This window comes from Gallus gallus, chromosome 3 (assembly GCF_016699485.2).
Source record: "Gallus gallus isolate bGalGal1 chromosome 3, bGalGal1.mat.broiler.GRCg7b, whole genome shotgun sequence".
Taxonomy (NCBI): Eukaryota; Metazoa; Chordata; class Aves; order Galliformes; family Phasianidae; genus Gallus; species Gallus gallus.
In genome coordinates, this window is record NC_052534.1 from 81,095,608 (window position 1) to 81,118,353 (window position 22,746).

Consider the following 22,746-nt stretch of genomic DNA (forward strand, 5'->3'; position numbering starts at 1 on the left):
AAATGGAACTGACTCATGCAGAAAAATGTTTTTTTTTTTTCTGTTTAGAGGACACTGAAGTACTGCAGTTCTGTATATTTGATTTTACCAGCTCATTCATTGAAATGTGATGCTAGGCATGGTTACAAATTACATTGTCTTCATAGCAAATACAGTAACATTGATACTAAATTCTTATAATTTATCTTCTCCACTTTTCATCCTATCTGTATGCAGACTAGGATGGTGGTTTTCATTTATAAGCTGTATTTAATTGAACTGATATTTTCAAGATCAGGCCTTACTTCTTCACTGCAAAATATACTGTAATCTTACTTGTGAACACTGAAATCAATGGCCAGATTTCCACTTTTTCCAGTATGCTGAATGAAATTGTTATGCATTCTCACTTAGAAATATCTTCCTGTCTCTACCCTGGAACTCCCAAGTTTTAGCTAAATTATCGTATTTGTTTTCTGTTTAGATTCTTTGAATGGATTTGATGGATGGTAGATAAGGAATTGGCTGGATGGTCACGCTCTAAGAGTTGTAATCAAACACAATGCCCAACTGGAGACCAATAATAAGTGGTGTCCCTCACAAGTCTGTATTGTTATCAGTACTATTTAACATCTTTGTCAGTGATATAGACAGTAGGACTGAGTGCACCCTCATCAGTTCTGCAGAACACACAAAGCTGAGGGTTGCAGTTGACAAGCAGGAGGGAAGGGATGTGATCCAGAGGGACCCTGACAGGCTTGCGAATGTGGTGAGGGGGAATAACTTGGTAAATGTCTAGAATTCCGTACTTAGAGAACTTAGGAGTATTTTTCTACTGTATTGTCCAGAGCAGTCTTTGGCTCAGTACTTGGCCATATTGTTAAAAGCATAAGAAAGTATCATTGTATATTTATGGGGAATATGCTCATATACAGAGTAGCCCTACGTTTACAGCCAGACCCTAACTATACAGGCCTTATCAGAAAGTTCCAGAGACTTACACAAACCTCAGATTAGATGCACAATTAGGAAGACTTTACATTTACAAGCCTGTGATCTAAATTACTGTTTACCATACAACAAACAGACAAAAAACATGGTCTCAAGCTTGTGTTCTATATAACTACCTTGTTGTCCAAAGCAGGCTGAACAGGGATCGTAAGAGCATCATTTACAACTGCTCCAAGTTCATCAACATAGAATACAAGTATACATGCCAGAGGAGCCCAGGAATTTTCTGCTGTCAAATTGAATGCTTTTGCAACCATTGTGCCAGAAGTCATAATTTGTTCCTTAGATAACACCTGAAAGGGAAAAATTAAACAATCTGTTGGCATCTCAATACATCATAAGCTCTGTCATTCCTTCTATAAAAGCCTTTTAAAAGAAGAGGCAAAGAGCTGTAATTCTTGATTGATTGATTCTACAAGAATAGATATGAAATTGAGGGATAATACAGTATTTAAGTATTATAAATAGATCATGCTTTCCATGCTTTAACTCCTGCCTGTATCACTATGGACAACACTGAACTATAGAAATGAGTGCACAGTACACTATGTTCTACAAGTACATAAAAACGTAACAATAATATAACTGTAGCAATAGAACAAGGGGCAATGGGCAGAAAGTGGAACATAGGAAGTTCCACAGTAACACAAGGAAGAACTTCTTCACTCTGGAACAGGCTGCCCAGAGAGGCTGTGGAGTCTTCTTCTCTGGCAATATTCATGACTCATTTGAATGCCTTCCTGTGTGGCCTGCTGTAGGGAATCTGCTCTAGCAGAGGAGCTGGACTTGATCATCTCTTGAGGCCCCTTTCAAGCCCTATGATTCTGTGATTCTGTCAAGTTGGTAAAAGTCATCTTGGATTGTCCACGTATGAAACAGTAACTTACCAGATAATGGAACTCTCTTACTGGCTTGTTGCTTTCAATATTTAGCTCGAAAGGTTTCCCAGCCTAGAAAAAGAATATGATTGATAATGATGAATATGGAAACGTGATGAATAACTTGAACTTTTTTTTCCTATCTTAGCAAGTTTTGTCTCAGACTGTACCTTCACTTCCTGGCTCTTTGTTTTAACCTGGAGATAAGTTTCACTAGGAGAGCTGAACACATCATAAACGCCTATGTCAGTCTTACTGTTGAGGAACTCCGCCTGTGAGACAGTGTAAAACAAAGTTCTTAACACAACAGCAAAATGTGTGTGCTCTGTAAGCAGCAATATATGTTGCTGCTTACAAGAACATGGTAACCATAATGGCAGTACAAGGCAACTTCTTGCTTTGGGTATCTGTTTCTTTTTTTCTCTACTTTCATGCAGTTATTTAGATCACATTTAGATAGGATCTGTCACTTTCCTTCCAGCTCTAATATGGATAATAAGGCAGAAATACAATAGCAAGTGCTATATGGGCTGTTACAGATGGCAGAAACAGCATACCACTAATTACAGCCTTCTCAATTCAGTGTGTCACTGCTTCAAATCAACATGTTAGAAAACAATACCTGAACTCTCAAAGTTTTTGTATTGGATAAGATTGGAAACTCAATATCAATAATTCCATTTTCTGGGACCGTGTAATTCAGGACATGGACCGTCTTATTTCTCTCCTCTGTTGCCTCATTCTCAAAGTGAGAAAGTGAAGAGTGGTGAAAAAACATATCTGACTGTTGTGCAGTGACTGTGACGAGATTCTGCCTCTCCTCAGTTGTCAGCTGGTTGCTATCAGAATGTGTCACCTTCAGCTAAAAACAAAAATAAAGAACATGTCCATCAAACAGAGTAAAACTGTTTGGGCAACTACCTACAACATTATTAAAAAAAAATACATTGCTGGATTCTTTATTTTTAATCCCTTGAGATCATTGCAAGTAGGCAAGTCAGTAAAAAACAAAACTATTCACAGTTCTACAAGATGGAGAAAAAAATTTAAAAAAGAAAGCAGGTAAAATAGAAAAGGTGATTTGCCTTTCAGCTCTTCCAATTACAACACCTCTTCTCCACATGCTTATCTATCAGGCAAAATGTGCATATCTAACCTACTGCCTAGATACATCCTTTTTTCACCTTTTGTATACCACCACCACAAGTAAAGTTGACCTAAGATTACACCATGTGCAGGATAGCATACCAGATATGTAGAGTTGAGACCAAGGGACATGTATTTATGGATTCATTGAAAGAAATGAAAAGACTGAAAACCAGCCTCAAATTGATACAATCTCTAAATTCTTCACTCTAACATCTACCAGTAAGCAATACAACTTATATAAACCTTTATTTCTACAGATTCTCACCCACAGTAAAACCATTCTCCCTCTGTATTCTATATTCCAAAAATTCAACCTCTGTATTTAAGGACACTGAACAAATGATTCCCTCTTCTTTGTCAGTCCAATTACCTCTTCTTCTCTGCCATTATTTTCCATTTATCTCTCTGTACAGCACATACAGACCTTCACCTCCAGTAACAGCAGTAGCTGTTCCCTCACCCCCTCCTCTGGGAGCATAACTGGTGTCTCCTTCGCCAGCTGCAGAATTGCTAAATCCTCAGTTCCCTCTCAGCTCTTCAGCAAGTCAGAGCTGGAGTCAAACTAGGCTGTGGGCAAGGAAAATGAAAGGACCAAAACCAAAGTACCAGTGGTGAAGCTAGCAAAATGATACAACCTGCATCGACCCAAAACTGCATAGTCAGTCTATCTTATTGGTATTTAGGTCTGTCATGTATTATATATACAGTATTTAGGTATTTTTACATAGTAAAGGCTCTGGCTGGCTTCAAGAATTATGAAATCTATTCCTCCTTTAAGGCAATATTCAGTGGTGCAATATGCAATCTCTCTTAAATGCAGAAATACTGACCACAGACCAGAAGAATATGAAGAATATGAGAAGACTATAGGTGGTATGAGGAAGACATGACAGGATGCAAAAAAGAGACACTGTCAGTTCAGAGCATTGTGGCTTGATGAGTTGTACTTAGTTTTGTAACAACTGCTTAGTCTTATATATGTATATTTAAAATAAACAATACATTCACATTCACCTATCTCATTTTATATACAAGTATTAAGAGAGTTGGGACTTGGTAACTACTAAAAGACAGTCAACTTACTGGAAAACATTAGCTAGAGATTGAAAACTTTTTCTTAGCAATGCTGATAAACCATATTCCAGCATATCCTGTCAACACAGCATTTCCTATCATTTTATCTTTTGCTAGAGTAAAAACTGTAAGCTTAGAACTTCCTGATATATAGAACTTCATAAATCATGAAAATATAATTTGAAAATAAACTTGTAAATTACTCTTAAAAGTCTGAGGCAAATTTTGGTATCTAAGCAAAAACACAGGAGAAAAAATCACATTTATTTATGCATAAGCCACAGTGAATCAAAAGAACTTACAGTAGCGATGAAATTCAGAGAAGGTTTTATGACTCTAGAGTAGTCCACAAATTCAATGAAATAGTCACTTTGCTTTGGAAATATGATAGTACTTGAATTTTGAGAGATTCCTGTTGAAAAATTGCTTTCGTTTAGATGTGTTTTGAACATACATACTCTTTTATCAATAATTTACATGATTTTTAGATAATTCTATCACGTTTTTCACCATTTCCACTCTGACTGCTCTCCATCCTTCCAGCTAAATATCAGTAAAAGGATTATATATATATATATATATATGTATATATTATATATATATATATATATATATATATATACACACACTGGCACTGTTACCAGTGCAAATAAATAAGTCATATCACACTGTGCTCTACTCCATTAATACTATTTCAGAATGACAAAATGAAGAATCCCAGATCAGCCAACTTCCACCTTACTGGGCTTCAAGCAGAAATTCTGTAATGAAATCTTGTTATTAGAACTGCCAGAGAACTCTTTCTACTGATGTTTACAAGCAAATAAATAAAATAAATTTATGATTAAACTAAAGTTTATAAGGCAACCTAATGCTATTTTTACTCCTGTTCTTCTCATCAAAACAACCTGTTATTGAGTTTATGCCCTCATCTGAACAAATCCCTTGGTTACTTAATAAATCACTTAGTGCAGAACTGCATTCAGCTGAACTAACAGTTAGTTAAACTATTTAATAACTTGCCAAGTAACAGTTCAGATAATATATTTTCATGCAAAAGATTCATATTTCCTTCAGTACATGATACTTTGCCATCATTTCCAAGCCACTCTGCATTGCACTAAGCTCTTCTAGCATGATCTGCAATTTGGATTCCTCTTGGAAGACCTCAAACAGCAAAATACCTGTGAGCGACTCAGTAACCACAGCAATAATCTCTACTGGCTCAGTGTAATCATCGTCATCGTGGTGCCATGACTGATCCCCATTCATGTTTTGCAACAGAAGCTTGTTACAAGTAATATTCACAGATCCATTTATCTGCAATGTGAAAAAAACAACAACAAAAAAGATATATAAAATTGTCCTCTTCTACACTACCAGAGCACTAGTGCCTATGCTTTGCAGAAATGGACAACAAATTGGAAGCTGCCTGAGGGAGCATAGATTCCATCCAAATTCAGTTCTGTTTCTGAAGATTAATTGGTGTTGAAGCCTTAAAGCCAGCCAACAGGAAATGACAGACATCACTTAGCTGAAACTGAAATTTTGTTCACAGCTCAAAATTAAAAGACCTGATTTTGAAAAAGATTCCATCAATTGCTCACCACTTGTCTTCAAATCAAAGTCTTCAAATCAAAACGGAATGCTTTTTTACACGTCATGCTCCAGATCACCTCTAGCACATTGACTGCAATGCAATTACTAGGGAATTAGTAGGCAAAACTCTTTTGACACCACCATGCTAGAATTCTACCTGGACAATTGCAATGGCTTTATAACACAGAGTTGAGTGCATAATGGTGCACACAGTGCCAAGGAACATTCCTGGGCACTGGTCCTCCATCACCTACACTGCTAGAAGGGCTTTAGGAATGTTTTTCTACTTGGGCCAGCTACTGCTCTCCAAAATAACTTCCAGGCATAGTTCAAGGGATTACAGTAGCCAAGTATCACTCCCAACAGGCAATCTGAACGTAGTCACTTTGTACTAGAAAATAGAGTTAAACACTGTTCACACAAGTGACTCCACAGACTATGCCAGCTGAGCACAGCATTTGAGAATAGTCCCAGGCATATTTAACCTTCAAAAGCAGACACAGCTTTAGAGTCTACAACACTACTGAACTGCTAAAAAAAAACTCACCTCCATCGTTTTTGTTATATTCCTCTTGTTTGTCCAGTAAGAGACAGATAGGCAGGTGACAGTCACATTTCCCTTCACTGGCTTTCCATATGTATACCTGAAACACACCAAGCAAAGCAAAACAATGCATTTTCTCAAGAGCTTGGGCTCCTGAAGAGCTTTGAAGGTAAAAAGGTCCACTGGAACACTTTCTCCTCAGTTTCAAATATGGCCAGAATGTATTTGTACTTTGAGCCATGACATTTTCAGCACTGGGACCACTTCATTGACACTAAAGTCAGGAGCCCTAGAGAATACACAGAGGAGTGGGAAGTGCTGCCCTTTCCTGAACTTGAGCTCTACAAGCCTGTTCCTATGGCTTTGCAATTTAAGCAAATTGTGGCTGTACAATTTAAGCAAATTAACTACATTCAGCTAAGCTAGAAGCAAGTTACTGAAGAGAACATATAGCACCATAATTATTACACAATAGAGTTAAAACAGGATGTGGGAAGCACAAGTGTTATGCTTCCCAAATGCTGAATGTATAAAATGAGTGATTTCAAGATATTTATGTATATTCAAATTATTTCATAATCACAGTGCAAACAAATCATGGCATTATTGCACAGCAGACACAATTAGCACTTGTAGCTAATTTATAAACTGTAACATACTCAGTGAGTAGTAATAAATCAACGTTTTGCTCAAATGTTTCCAACCTATATGCAAGAGAAATCATTAGAGTCAGACCTTATAGAATAGGAAATAGGGAGAAAATAATATTCTAATCCAACAGTATTAATACATTCAGATGTGATAGCTAAGTAGGTCGGGTCATTATGGATATGACTGGCAGTCACTTAAGAAACATCAAAGCTGAAGGCAGAGGAAAAGGATAATCAAATAGTATAGTTACAGGAAAATTCCTGACAACACTGTCTTGCACCTGAGCTGCAGTCTTTCCAGGTAGATCTAATTACGAAGAAGCTGCTATTGAGCTTGAAATATTACTGTCATTGGATAACATCCTGTAGTTAATCTAACAATAGTCCAGAAAAAGAGAAAGGAAAAAGGATTTATGACATCTACAAGTTTGAAGGACACGTAAAGTCCTTGTATACAGAGACATTTTGCCTATAAAAACAGTCATTGGGAATGAAGTCATTCCTTATAAATAATTATGACTTATCAGTAAAACCTTGGCACTGCTGGGATTCAATCCCAGATTATTCACTGGTGCCCAAGTCTGGATTTATTGCAGCGGACAGGTATGCTTTCCAGTACCTTAACAAAGGAGACAAGTAGCTTGTGGCAGACCAAAACAAATTAGGAAACCAAATTCACATTGGCATATACTCCAAAAGAAAAATAGGAAATAAAAAATAATATTTTTTTTAATTACACCTAATGAGAAACCTACATAGTTTATAGTATTGGGTTGCATTGCCTCCAGTAAAAGAGGCTTTTTCTCAGAAGTCCAAACATTCCATTTAAACAGTCTGTTAATCAATCACTTCTGTATTTCGCTTTGAATTGACTGTTTAGAAGCTATGCATTTTAATTGAATTAAATAGCTCCAGAAAGACTTTCACCTTCAGGTCTTCTTGAATGGGTTTACCAAGTAGCTTTACTTGTCTCTCATCTTCCCAAAATAAAATTCATTTTTATCTGAGATTAAAAAATAAAATATTATTTGTACAGCAGCCTACAAGGATGCATAGTAGTCTACAGAAGTCTGTTGTGAACTTCTCAAGAGTTTTGAATTCTTCAGCAATTTACAGGTATAGGTATTTTATAAGCCAGTAGAAGCCTGTAGTTCAAGACCGTGATGTGGATAAATCAGTATAAGAAGAATGTGAATAGAAGCTTGCATAATTTTCCCATTGGTATGGTAAAACATAGTTACTCCACCTAAAGAATTTGATGTGATATGTTGGAGAGCATAATGAAAGAGACATATTAACAGAGAAAAAAAAAAGTCTCAAAGTTTACATTATAAACAAAAGATTCAAGAAATTTTCTGAATAAGTCAGTTGAAAATATCTTGGCTGTAGTCTAGAGATACCTATACCTAACCAAAAAGGTGCAATTAAAAGTCTGAAGACCTATCTAACATTGTTACACAAAAATCCAGTGACAAGAAATATAAGCTAGCCAGCTAATGTACAGCAGAGGACATTTTTTAGTATTTTAGCATGTTTTTACTGTTTACAGACATAAAATAATTATCTTAACAGAGAGCACAACAACACTATCAGTGTTTTACTTACTTTGCAGTGACAACACCAGTTACTTCTTTCTCTCTCAAGGAGTAGTATAATGGTGCTGTTATCGTAACATCAAATTTTGGTAAAACTGAAAAAAAATTACATAAAGTATTTAATTCACATAAAAATAATATTCACATATTTTGAATATGTAATATGGTACAGAGTATTGCAGTTTCCTGCGGATCATAAAGTAAGATATACTTTTAACACAGTTCTATGCATGCTTCAGCCTAAGATATTTTGTCAAAAGGTGGGCACCAAGCATCACAAGAGCAGCCTATGCACAACCTTCTATGGCTAAAATATAAAATGTTTGTTTCTCCTTTCTCAAAGCAAGCTTGTAGGGGAAGCAGTAAATGTTTGGCCTGTTTAATCTTTACAGAATTATCAGGAAGATTCATAATCAAATATTATACAGATATTTTGGGATAAACACATTGCCTGGAAGCTCCTGGGAAAACAGAAACAAGACAACATTCAGATGCTACAGTAGCAGGTCATTAAGGCTACCAGAAATAAGTAGGGCAGCTGATAAGATAATGTTTCTCCCCAGGATAGTCAGTCTCAGAGAAGCAGATTTGGAAATTAAACTTTCTGGGAGTATTCAAAAAGTTTGTGTTAGCCAAGATTAACTAGTTTCTCTAAAGTCTAAATTAATGGAGACTCAGATACTGATTTTGGTCAGTACTAAATGTCTTTGAGTAATACTTACCATATTCCATCACTTTAAAACTTTGATAATGTACTTGACCCTATTGAAAAAAAAATACGTAAGAACATATTACGTACATAAATACGCAAGAACCGTAACTACGGTTGGAGTTAGAGTGGCACATTTAAATGCATTTTTTAGGCCCAATCCCACCCATACTCAGCTGAAATTATAATTGCTGACGCGATTCAATTCTAAATTACAGATCAACCGCCATCAGCTCCTGTTACAGAGATCCTGCAAGAACCAGCTGACGATATTTGCACCAAAGAAACATGCAGGTAGTTCACAAATAATAGATTCACTACATATATAAGGGAGTCCTCAGAGAGCTGTTAGACTGCAAACATCTACGTATGGCTGGTTTCTGTATATAGATATAACTGAGTCAGCTAGCTTGAAACTATCAAGCATTAAGCATTCACAGTGATCAAGATAAAAAATGACAGAACTACCAGCAGTATCTTTGCTAACTGATTTAGAATTAACTCTGGTATCGCAATGCAAGTGGAAGCCCCTGTAGTGTATCTAGAAGACAATACCACTTCAAAAGCATGTATAATCTTAAGGCTCTTCATTCACTTAAAAAAAAAAAAAAACTAAGATTTAATTATAGTCTGTGGTACATACTCACTTCAGTAGAGATGTCTTGAGTTATATCTTTCTGACTTTTATTTATTGGTTAAAAATCAAAGGAAGAAATAAGCAACTGTAAAGAACCTTAAGTTTCTTCTATTTTCCTATATTTCTGATTGTTTTTTCATTTCTTCATTTTCCTCAGAATATCTAAAAGCCTATTCTGGAATATTACTGAGATTTGGTATCTTTGGTCATACATTGTACATTCTTAGGAAATTAATTTTACAGGTTGTTTGTTTTTGTTTTGTTTTTTACCCTGCTCTCTTAACATTAAAAAAATAAATAAAACAAATCAGCTGCTATTTTTGTTCACTGGTGCAATGACAGTTGACCCAAAAAGTCAGGGTAGTGAGACATTAATTTTGCTTCTGTTGTCTTACTCAATTATTCTTCCTTGTTAGAGTGTGAGTAATTTTGAGCAAGCATGCAAGTCATTTGTCTGCGGGCATATAACCCTCAATTCTCATTTTTACTGTGCCATGCCAAAAAGCTGCCATCAGCAGGGAAATGGCATGAGGTACCTGGAACTGGAGCTCTGAATCTCAGCTGATCTGCCTGACACCAGGATTACATTGGAGTAATGATCAAATTCTCTTTCACAAGGCTTTTTTGTAATCATTAATCAATCAGACTGTGCCTCACTTAACCATATGGGACATGTAAGCACATTCTATCATGATAAGCAACGTATCAGTGGCATAAATAAAGACTCAAAGTATTGCTAGCATAATACATCTTGTACCCATATCTTGCTAACTATTTGATATTATCAGTGTGTCAACAAACACATGATATGGGCATGAAGTTAAATTATTATACAAAAACAGAATCACTCCTCAAGAGTTTTGTTTGAAGAGAAAGAATATCACTAAGTTACTTCTGAAATATTTCTGCCAGCCTTCATCTAAATATGTGAATAATATAAGGTTTAGGTGTACACACATTTTTAAAACGTTTGGCTTTAATACTAATAAATAATAAAGAGTAATCAAATAATAATTATTATAAAAGAATGAATAATCCAACAAAACCATGCCCCCAGATAAAATGAATCAGCCAAAAACATTTTTTGCCTGGTTCAGCAGGAGCCAAGATGGACTGCCTCCCTAGCTCTCCCACTGAATGCATGCGAGGAAGGGTCAGCAACAGCCATTCTCACAACCAGCGGTGCCCCTGTATGCAGGTGGGACATATGGAGGAACTCCTGTGCTCAAATGGGACATCTCAACATGAGGGCTTCCTCCTTCTGACAGGGCTCCAAGTTACAAAGGAAAAGCAGCCAAAAATAATCTCAAGCCTTAAGCAACACAGGAGCAGCAGAAGAATGAAAGGGTTAGATTCCCATTCTTTTTTTTTTTTTTCTTTAAAAAAATAAAAACCTCCAAGAGGAAAATCTGAACACAACTGGACCAGAAGAACAAACTAAGAAAATGAAAGTGTTTCCAGTTCTCAAACAACAGGAAGGGGAAGGCTCCTTTTGAAAGCCTGTTTGCTTCTTCGATTAAGACCCTTCTGAGAAATAAGGAAAGACCATGATAGACAACAGTCTGTCACTAGATTTTCCAAGGTTAATATCACTGGATGCTGTTGAACTGCACGATGAGATTATGACAACGTGGAGCTCAGAAGTCTGCTTGCTTTGCTTATTTCCAAGAGCAACACCTACAAGTACTATTTTTGCTAGAGAACTTCCATGAATATGGTTTGAAATATGTGGCAAAAGAGATTGGATATGGACAATTGGTTGTGAGGTAGTGCACAGAAACATGACTGGCAAGTAAGCTGCCAGATGTCCCTAGGCCCTGCAACTGTGTGGTTCTTCAAAGAGCCTCACTGAGAATCACAGTAATATCAGTATTTAGATATTTCACTCTTTAAACTACAGATTTCACTCTGGGAGGTAAGTGAAATCTATAGTTTGGCTGATCAGCAGATGGCTTCTTTATCAACATCTGTCAGGTGGGAATGAGTGTGGCAGGAGAAGATGAGAGCATAAAAAGAACACTTGTGAGAAAAACATTTGGACCAAGACTCAGGCTGCAAACAACTAGAATGGTTACCGTCTCTCTTACCTCATCAAAAAGAACTTCAAATTAAGCATCTAAGACCAAGCTCCTCATGCATAAATGTTTAAACTTTTCCTAGCGAAAAAACTTCCACCAAAGAAAAATCAGATTGGTGCTGGTTTCGTGATTAAGTCACTGACCACCACAGCAATTGCCATATATATTTTCCCATATTTGAAAATGTACATGCATAATCTGCTATTCTCACATTTGTGCATATCATAGTCCTTATGATCCAAGATACTACAATACAAAATGCTACATGCAGTCTATAATCAGATTACTATTGATTAATCTTAGGAACAGGTATCTTTAAGAGAATGACATTCGGCAAATTTATCCCACGTCTGATTCATGTACATTTTCTATTTCCACTATCAAGCATATATATGTCAGCCTTGCTGTCAAGCAAAACATGAGCAGAACGTTGGTCCAGGTAGTAGGATGAAAAAGTGTATCCTTGAAAATGACTTATTATTTCACCTTAGAAATTAAAACAAAATCATTATATGTTAAGGGAACTGAAAGCAGTAGAAAACAGGTATTAAAGAGAGACTAGAGCTCTTGGCTGCAACATCTCTGAAATAACAACCTTTATTACGGAAAGCAAGCCATGAAGTGAAGGTGTAGGGAAAGGAGAAGACCCTAATAGGTCAACTGGATGATTTGACTGCCAAGCCAAATTTCTCCCTAATGCACACTTTCCTGCCAAGCTGGTTTGAAATAGGCCAAGTAACAACATTTCAACCCCTCTGCACCATTTTAGTTCTTCAGGGCAGGGCTTTCTCTCAGGTAAATATTGTTCAAACATTTTGAAGCATACGCTGTTAAATTAGTTTCCAGGAGGGGTGACTTCTAAGTGCTTAGTTGTATACATAATCCAAAAGAGATTTTTTCTTTTCAATTCAGATACGAAATCAAGCACCATGCCACTTGGGCTGCTTTATTTTATTTTTATGATATCTCAATAAATCAGCATTTCTTAAACCACAAGAGATCTATAACATTCTGTGCACATTGCTCAGAGTATATCTGAGCAAAAAAAAAGTGCCCAAAAGAGATCTATATAAGATGAATGCTATAGATCTTGACATCTAAGAACGACAGTTCAGCTTTTGCTCTGCTGTGATGAACCAGCCCTGTTTGAAGTCATTCAGTCCCATTCCTGCAAATGAGATCACAGGGATTGTGCCCTAAATTTTAATTTCTATGGCAACAGAAGGTCACTGAAGTGAACGCAGCCTATGAGCACCCTCTGATTTGTTCTGGCACTATGGGCCAGGCCCAGCAACAGATGAGGCCTCCCTCACACCTCTGTGCAGACCACTGAATGAAACAAAAAGTTATCTAAACAGAGTTAGCCTAATGGAAGCTTTTCACAGTCACTTGGTTCTCATGTTTTGTGTATAGATCCCCAAACTTCAGATTAATTCCCCCAGCATGTTCTGCAGAAGCAGTCCCACTGGTGTCACATGTATTCACACCATCAGCTCCCAAGTGAGTCACCACTATTCCTGGGTCATAAGTTTCCAAACAACTTCCACCAATTGGATTGCAAAATGCCTTAGAAGAAAAACTTTTAGATTGAGATATCTGCTACTAAAACTCAGCAACTAAAAGCCTTTCAGCAGCAGGCTCCATAGCAGGAAATATAAGACATCCAACTAAAATACAGGGTAGAAACTTGGGAATCAGACTGTAATTAGACTGTCTTGAGCTTTCTTGGAAGAGTTCTACTAACACCTGTACTCTTATTAGAAGTACTACAGGATGTTTAATAGCAGCAAGCAGCCAGAACCTGATTTAAAACAGGATTCAGAGGCACTACTTCCAAGAATCCAAATTCTGCATACTTGGGAACTGATCTGTAACTACTGGACGGGAAGTGTTATTTAGTGATTTTATGGCACTTTAAAGACAAGATGAGAAACATAGAAAGGTTGGACAGCTGACACTAAATGAGAAAGCTCAGGTCCTGGCATCAGGATAGCTAAGTCATGCAGAGATCACCCCATTTGCAATCTGAAGGTGTTCCTAAAGCCCTGAGTGGATCCAAAAGTATCCTATGGATACTGTGGACTCAGTCAAGTAGTACCAGTTACAGACAAGAAAGTATAGCTACAAAAATGCCAAACCCACCAAAATTTAGGACAGACATGATATGCAGATCTTAGCACTAAATCCAAGTTCTTAGTGACCCCTGCTCTCAGAACAGGACTGGTGAATCCACAACTTCATATATAATGCAGAAAAACCCATACCTCCCTTGATGACAGCTGCAGCACAGGAATACCTACTCAGAGTGATCTGAGACACTGACTTGCTTTAACTGAACACTGACTCAGTCTCCACTGACTAAAACAGGAACTTCATCACCCACCATAACTTATGTATAGACATGCCATAAACCTGAAACCAAATCCCTTCTCATATGATCTTACACTCAGAGTGTAAGCTCATTTCTGACTAAGAACCAAAAGAAATTTCCCATCAGTTTTTTCCTTTATTCTGCAAGGTTTCTTGCATCTTTCATTAATCAAATGGTATGACATGCTTATCAGAAAAATAAGTGTGAAACAACTCAATAGACAGACTTAGCAAAATAGCTACTTAATATACATAGCTGCTTAATATACTTTTGTGCATGATAGGATCATCCGATGTAAGCTATTGTGCAGATACATGCTATGTCATATGGAAATAACACATACTGCTTTGTCATTATATTACTTTAACACCAAATTTGAAGATCAAAGAAGTATAAATTCTGGAGGAAAAGGCATCTGAAAGGGAACAAATTTCTACTGTGGTGTTCCCCCTCCCCCCCAGTTTAAACATCATAAGAATAGCCAGGTTTTTCTGAACCCCAAGGCCTACTACATTTTTACTTAGATACACTGTTCCTTCTCTCCTCTATTTGTATTTTCATTTTATATATTTTAGTGACAGAAGAAACCATTTAACCCGATCTCCTTTTATCACAGCTTTAGTTACTCTAGAATTCAGTTACTCCAGCAGTCTGCTTGATTTCAGTGCATCTACCAAAGAGGCAATAATTCTTGATGCTAAAGCATCAGGCAAAAGAGAAACCCTCAATCTCATTTTTTTCTTTGTTTGTTCCGGTGATTAAGAGCCTGATTGATGAAACAAACGTCAGTGCAAAAGAGAAATTTCCAGTTTCAATTTCTAATAGCTGGTTCCTACCATGCCTTCCTCTAATACATTAAAAAGCTTTTTAAAACCCAGAGATTGTAATCAACAAATCCACTGATTCATTCTATCCTTCAGTATAGAGTCAACAATGAACATCTGCAAGTCCCCAGCAAAAAGCTTTCTTCCCCATCTCCATCTGCAAACTCTATCATCAATTTGTACTAGAAACACCGTGGGTGACTGACATTTGCCCAATACTCAAGCCACTCTTCCTTGATAGACTTCATGTATATTGCACTGACATTTTTTCATTAGAATTCTGTACAATCTAACATGAATCCAGGCCAATATAAAACCTTTGGCAGCAGTCAATTTTCTGCCAGCCTGACACTGGGGGACCTTCTGAACCAGAGGTCAGAGACTTTCAGTTCATAATTTTTAACAGCCTTTACCTCTGTGAATTTGCCCAGCCATTGCCTTTGATCCATTGGGAATTTCACAACAAATGCTCATGATGAGCTCTACCATTTACTTGTGCCATTTTAATTGGTTTGAAATTGCCCTCTAGCTAAGTTTCAGAAGAGACAGTGAACAAAATGTTCCCTGTTTATCTTCTCCTTCTTGCTACTCATGACTGAGAGACTTGTTTTCCTGGCTTAATGACATGTATGCAGTAAATATTGCACAGTTAAAATTTGAAGTATCACTTTCTATCATCTACTGAAATTTTACTTGTCTGCTGACCATTTTCTCAGCTACTTCATTAGCCTAGATGGATTTGTGGCATTTTTCTTTCAGTTTCACGATTTTTCCCCTTATTTATTTAGTCATTTCAAGAGGAAATGACATTCATATTCAGATCCTGAGAACAACTGCTGCCTTTTCTTCAGCAGTCTTCTCCTGACTTAGCAGAAAGTCCTATCACAACTTCACGCTACTTTTTTCCTCTAGCAGAGCTGTTGAAGAAGCCCACCACCATTTCAAGACTTTGTTCCTTTGTCTGAGACATGCTTCCTCCCATCCTGAAAAATGCCTGTGCATTTGTGAGTGGGGCTGTGCTGAGAACCAGATCAGGGAACTGGACTAGGTCAAACAAAATAAAACAGTGCCTTAATCTTCAAACTTTCAATTTCCCTGATGCACTTTAAACCTCAGCCTCATTACAGATGCCTCAGCACTACTCAGAAGATGCTGAGCAGCAGCATGGGGATGGGAAGGAGCGGACAAGCCTAAGAACAATTTAAAGCATTTTTCCCAACAGGACAATAGTAATGAACCCACATCCACATGAAAACACGTTGGAAGAACCTAGTCTCGATCATCAGTTGAACACCTCATCTACCTCAGCCTATAGAAATCCATGAAGATGTAACTCCTACTGGCAAATGTCATTCTGAAGTTATACATAACTAAATGAGGTTTTCTGCTTCTGCCTTATATTATTAGGAAACATTACTCAGTTCTGTTTGTACTTGCTAAATGTCTCTGAACAGTTGTTGCAAGCCAGTTTGGAAATGCAGTTCCCATCCTACAGGGATGTAGAGCAGTCTGAATAAACTTGACACACACAGTCTTTAACAACTAAGCATCCAGCTATTTCAACAATGCATTTATCAGTGTATGAGAATCTTAAAGGATTTAGGCTGATAGAACTGTTACCAAAGCAGCATGCCAAATAAATTCTACCAGCTTTGTTACGAAATAGTTCTTCTTCAGTATTCATCATTTCTATTTTGCATAGTTATTTTTTTCTCAGTAACAACTGAGTCACTGTGAATTGCTGAAACACCATGAAGACTAAACAAGCATTTGTAAATGACAGTATTGGATGCCAGACCCCTTGAGATAGTGACTGGCTGCACACCAGAGAACAGTGAATTTCTGTGTATTAGCTTTCAAAATAAAGGCAAGGTTGTTTCACTTAAAAAAATAGTACTCCATATGTTCTTTCTTCAATACACTTTCAAATAGCACATTTTAGAATCAAAATCCAGTACTTAGGATAAAATAAGCATGCTTGCTTCTGTATTTTTTTAATGTATTTTCTTCTTAATGCATTTACAAAACCACTCACTACTGAAAAACTCATGAGGTTTGCACAGTTTCGAGGGGTTTGACATGAAAGAAAGATTTCCCCTCATGATCCGTACTTATTTCTGGCTTTACTTTAGCAAAGCATACACTATTTTATTCACATGTATCAGGACATCTATCAGGAGAAATGAAATTTCACTGTAAGCTGACAATGTTAATACTCACATTCACTTCCACGTCTAAGGACCAGTCTCCTAGTGGAGGGTTCTTTGATAACTGAAATTTTTTTGAAACTACACCTAAATCACCCTCCTCCAGCAACCACTGCTGAATCAACTTCTTCCGTGGGTCCTAGGAAAAAAAATCAGGGTCCATGTTAAATGCAAGCGGCTTTGCTAGCAAGATTTAGGCAACAATACATATAACCTGTGTTTGGCATGTAAAGTTGGAATATATGACAAATTCCAATGTACCATGAGGTTCCCATGGATACTTACTCGGATATATATATTTAGAGAAGCTTTGTAAGGTTTGAGATCAGGATAGACTGTGACAATCCGAAACATGACATCCTGTCCTGGTTTGTATGTAGATTTATCAGTCTGAATGAAGACAGAGATACTCTTTGCCGTGTATATTAAGCTGGTACGGTTAGAGAAGACGCGCTGGCCATCAGCATAGCCTTCCACCAGTAATTCGTAAGTCCCAGAAGGACTTTCCAATGGCAACTAAAAAGAGAACAGGGAGTCAATGTTAATTATCCAAGATATAACTGACGATATTATGATCATAGAAACATAGAACGGCCTGGGTTGAAAAGGACCACAGTGATCATCTACTTTCAACCCCCCTGCTATGTGCAGGACCACCAACCACCAGATCAGGCTGCTTAGAACCACATCCAGCCTGGCCTTGAATGCCTTCAGGGATGGGGCATCCACAACCTCCTTGGGCAACCTGTTCCAGCATGTCACCACCCTCTGAGTGAAAATTATTCCATAAAACATTTGCCATTAAGGTCTCTGCCCTGTCAACTTACGTAAACACTCAGAAAGAGGAATAGGGCGCTCAGGACTCAGTCACTTTAACAAATACACAGAAATGTATTCACAGAGGCAATCTTCCAAAATATTTGTATGTGATTTTTGCTAGTAATAAGATTTTCAATAACATAAATAGGTATGCATTCATACACCACTGATAGACAGTCACATTCTGCTCTCTTTTCTTTTTACAGTTATTGAGAAATTTCTCTTGGAGGCTATTTTTTTTCAGACTTTGTCACTTTCTAGCAATTTATTTTCCAGAAATATAAGAGCTGAAGAAGGTACATATAGGCAAGATGAGCAGGACAGAAAGAAAACCTTGTGTATCTCTTTATAAGGTTCAGCTCCACACCTTTTATGGTGGAAAAGTTAAATTCAGAATGGAAGTCTCCTGAGAAGCTGAGTATTGTTTTTCAATGGAAACTGACTAATTTTTTTTCTCATTTCAGTGCTTTTAATGATTCATAATTACAGTAAGTGTTACAGCTCAACCAGTAAGATAAGTATTCTTCCCAAAGTATGAAGAACAAATGTAGAGAGATTTTTATACTGTTAGCTGAGATGCCTTGTTAAGGACAGACACTGAAAGCTCCGTCAGTGCTGGCAAACATGGGCAGACATTGCTAGCAAGGAAAGTCGGACCGCATAAGACAAGAATAACCACACACAGGTGTCTCCCTTCAGTGACTAGAGGAAATCTGGAGCTCACAATTTAGATGCACCAGTTCATTTCCTGCACTTAGATGTAGGAACCTCAGCTACAGAAGGCCTAAAGACTCTAAGCAGAACTGCCACAGGACATGGAAATGTCACCTTGAGCAGAGCCTGCACAGACAAGGAATAACCCTAGGTGCATTCCAGCCCAGATGCTAACTTCTGTCCTGCCATCTGCTTGGAACTCTCTCTTTGAAGATGGAAAGGGTTTAACAAAGCACGCAACTTGTTCCAGCAAGAAATGCTGCTAAAAAGCTTAGGAGTCACATGCTTCTGTTTGTAGTTAGAACAGTAAATCTGAAGTAAAGCCTCTGAAGTCAAGACAACTAAAACAGACAGGCTTACATTTTTCAGCATAACATATGAAAATTAAGCTCTCTTCTCACACTGGTAATGAAAATTACATCTGTTAACTCGCCAGGCACAGCACTTCAAAAGTATCCTACCAAGCTCTATGATGAAATGCTGCCTTGCTGTCAAAACTCATTTTAAGAACATACAGTGAAGTAACGGATTTTTTCCCAAATGAGGAAGAATACGACAGTGACAAATAACACAAATGCAAACGTCTCTACCAAATACATTTCCTTCTCGATGCGTTTACCTATAAACAGGAAATAACTACAATTTCATCCCTCTCTGTTGAGTTTCTGTTTTAAAAAACAAGTTATAAGGAAAAACCATTGAGAGGAAAAATAAATAGGCTCTCTTTTTCCACCCACAAATGGACATATGATGACACAGGAGAAACGGTACCCTTTAAAAGCTGGACTTATATAACCAAATTCTAGGTGCAAAACAGTAGACTGAAATTTACTCTGCATTTCCTTCAACTGCAGGTCACTGTATACACACTGCCAAGAACATATGATTCACATATTTCAACACTCAAACTTTCTCGCCAAGTATTCTGGAATATATTAGACAGGAGGAACAGCCTTAGTTACTACATCTGTCAAATATAACCTCACAATTAATTCATTTAAGAATACTATCATTTCTTTAATATGCTTTATTCCCTAAGAGGCAGACAGGATTTTCTGCAAAAACTCCTCAAAACATTACAAACCCTCAATGTCAAATTAGGGGTAAAATAGGCTTGTTTTTTCTCATTGTAGCTATGAGTAGTGCTGTTACAGTGTTATTTTAAAACACTTCTTTAAAAGTCTGCAATCATCATTTACAGAGCTTCTGTCTTTTTCTGTAGTCTTCTTCTATCATGAATAAAGCTATATGGGATTTTGCCCCAATTTTTAATGTCTTGATACTTTTAAAATCATAATGTAGTAACAAAGCTGCCTATTGCACCTTTGCGGATGTAAAATCCAAAGACAATATTGCATTGTGCTGCAGTGTATTAGGACATCTAAGGTGTAAAGTAACCCAAATTTTGTTGCATGTCACCATGCTAATGGAAACTGAATTAACACAATGTTTCTGGAAGTTCACTGCTAAAATAAGGGTAACTATTTGCCTCAGCCCCATCAATTCCATCTCCAAAGGGTATTTCTCAACCCATGTATGAGCTATGCATTTTTTAAACAGTACCTAGTAGAAACTTGCTGTAAAATACATTTTGTCTTAGTTGATACACTCTCCAACTATATGGTATTACTATCTTTGTTTTGGTACCCCTAAGACAAGAGAGAAAACGGCCATTACAAGCGCTTCTCCTAACCACATCAGCCACCCTCACGAGCACCTCAGACAAGGAAGCTCTTGTGTCCTCTGGAAAACATGACAACCGAAACCATTACCCACTTTGTGCTACCAGCCAAGTATACTTTGGGCAATACAGAAGTCTACCATAGCTACACGAACAACAACGAAAAAATCTCACCATTAAAAATATGAGTCAGTTCTTCTAACCTGACAGGTTACATTCAAACAGTGCCCAACCACTCCCCTCCCATCCCTACAACACACCCTGAACATTCAAGAAATGTGTAATGGGTGCTCAAGGAAGGCATTGTTTCATTCAAGCTTTGGTAAGGCAGGCTGGCAAATTTACATTGAGCTGGATATAGGGTCCCCTGTTTTGTTTATTGTATGCTTGAAATATTCAAGAAAAAGTAGACTCTTAGTACTACTGAAGTGATTATGGAATTCAATTTTGTAGAAGCCTAGTAAAAGACTTAAGGATGCTCTTAGACTGGGCAAATTATATTAAAGAACTTGCTAAGCTAAATTGTTTGGGGTTTTGTGGTTTGTTTTTTTTTTTTTAATTGATTAATTAAATATTAAAAAATTAATTTAATATTTCTCAGCTATTAGAACAGCAAAGATGATAAAGAGTCTGGAGTACCTCATGTTCAAGGGAAGGTTGGGAGACCTGTGTCTGTTCAGCTTGGAGAAGAGAAGGCTGAGAGAGGATCTGATCAATGTCTATAAATATCTAAAATGCACAAGGCAACTGGATGAGGCCGGACTCTTTTCAGTGGTGCATAGTAATAGGACAAGGAACAGTGGCTAAAAACTGGAACATAGGAAGTTCCACAAAAATATGCAGAATAACTTCTTTACAGTGAGAGTGACAGAGCACTAGAAGGGGTTGCCCAGAGAGGTTGTGGAGTCTCCTTCTTTGGAGATATTCAAGACCTGTTTTGACACCTACCTGTGCAACCTACTGGAGGGAACCTGATTTAGCAGGGAGGTTAGACTCAATGAGCTCTAGAGGTCCCTTTCAACACCTGCAATTCTGAGATTCTGTGATTACTTCACAGTTATTTCAGCTCTAGTAAGCCTCCAAAATGAAATAGGGGTATAGAAATAGGGGTATCAGCTAGTCAAAAAAAAAAAAAGGTCAGAAAGCAGAGTTCTGGGCTCAGTCTTTATGATACCTTGTGCTGGAAGTCAGCTCACAAATTCTGTAATTACAATAAGCTGTGGAGCACTTGATGTGAAAATTCTTAGCTTAATGGTCAGCAAATACATTCATACATCTCATCAACAATAACTGCTGAAAAATCTCAGGCAGTCAATATTTTCTTAGAAGGAAAGGAAATGAATACTTACTACTGGAAGAACAAGAGTCCCAAAGGAATCTGAATAATAAAAAAAGAAAGAAAGAAAACAGTGTCACAAACAAACTTTATAAAAATTGAACACCAACGTAACCGGGTTAATCTGGAGATCAGCTCTCCTCCCCATTCCCACACTGCCCAAAATACCCACTGGACACCTGACCACCTTGCTGTGGCTCCTCCTGCACTTGGTGTACATGGACAGCCCACAGAGCCCTCATGCACAGGGTGCAACCAGCTGGCCCTCATGCACATGCCAGCTGGCCGCTACCGAACACTGCCTGGAAATGAAACTGAGAAACAGTCCGATGTGACTGCTGCACTAGTCAATATTGATATGCCATACTTGTATTTCCTTCAGCTCCATCAGGAATCTGCAGGGTGGTCACTGCCAGGGGAGTGTCCCACTCATCATGAGACACGGGGGAAGAGCATCCTGGGATTATCAGAGAATCACAGAACACCCCAAGTTGGAAGGCACCCCCAAGCATCACTGCATCCAACTCCCAGCTCCACATAGCATCACCCAACATTCAAACCCTTTGTTTGAGAATGTTATCCAAATGTTGATTGGACACCAACAGCTTGATGCCATGCCCACTGCCCTGGGCAGCCTGTTCCATGCCCACCATCCTCTGGTGCAGAACCTTTCCCTAACCCTCATCTGACCCTCCCCTGACACAGCTCCATGCTATTCCCTCGGGCCCTGTCACTGTCACAGCAGAGTTCAGCACTGTCCCTCTACTCCCTGTGAGGAGCTGGAGCTGCTAGGAGGCCACCCCTCAGCTCCTTTGCTCTGGGCTGAGCACACCAAGGGACCTCAGCCACACCTCACATGTCCTGCCCTCTAGATCTTTCAGCATTATGCAA

At 37.9% G+C, this 22,746-nt stretch overlaps 1 protein-coding gene across 1 annotated transcript in view; it reads right to left on the bottom strand.

Moving 5' to 3' along the window:
• Positions 1-22,746, bottom strand: part of CD109 (CD109 molecule) — a 79,505-nt gene that overhangs the window by 39,034 nt on the left and 17,725 nt on the right. Inside the window, exons 3-14 of the mRNA XM_419879.8 lie at positions 21,869-21,897; positions 17,591-17,821; positions 17,319-17,444; positions 9,202-9,241; positions 8,490-8,574; positions 6,238-6,334; positions 5,276-5,411; positions 4,394-4,503; positions 2,491-2,730; positions 2,039-2,140; positions 1,878-1,940; positions 1,107-1,283 (exon numbers count right to left, since the gene is read on the bottom strand). Coding sequence (XP_419879.5) covers positions 1,107-1,283; positions 1,878-1,940; positions 2,039-2,140; positions 2,491-2,730; positions 4,394-4,503; positions 5,276-5,411; positions 6,238-6,334; positions 8,490-8,574; positions 9,202-9,241; positions 17,319-17,444; positions 17,591-17,821; positions 21,869-21,897 — 1,436 coding nt within the window. The remainder of the gene's footprint in view (positions 1-1,106; positions 1,284-1,877; positions 1,941-2,038; positions 2,141-2,490; positions 2,731-4,393; positions 4,504-5,275; positions 5,412-6,237; positions 6,335-8,489; positions 8,575-9,201; positions 9,242-17,318; positions 17,445-17,590; positions 17,822-21,868; positions 21,898-22,746) is intronic.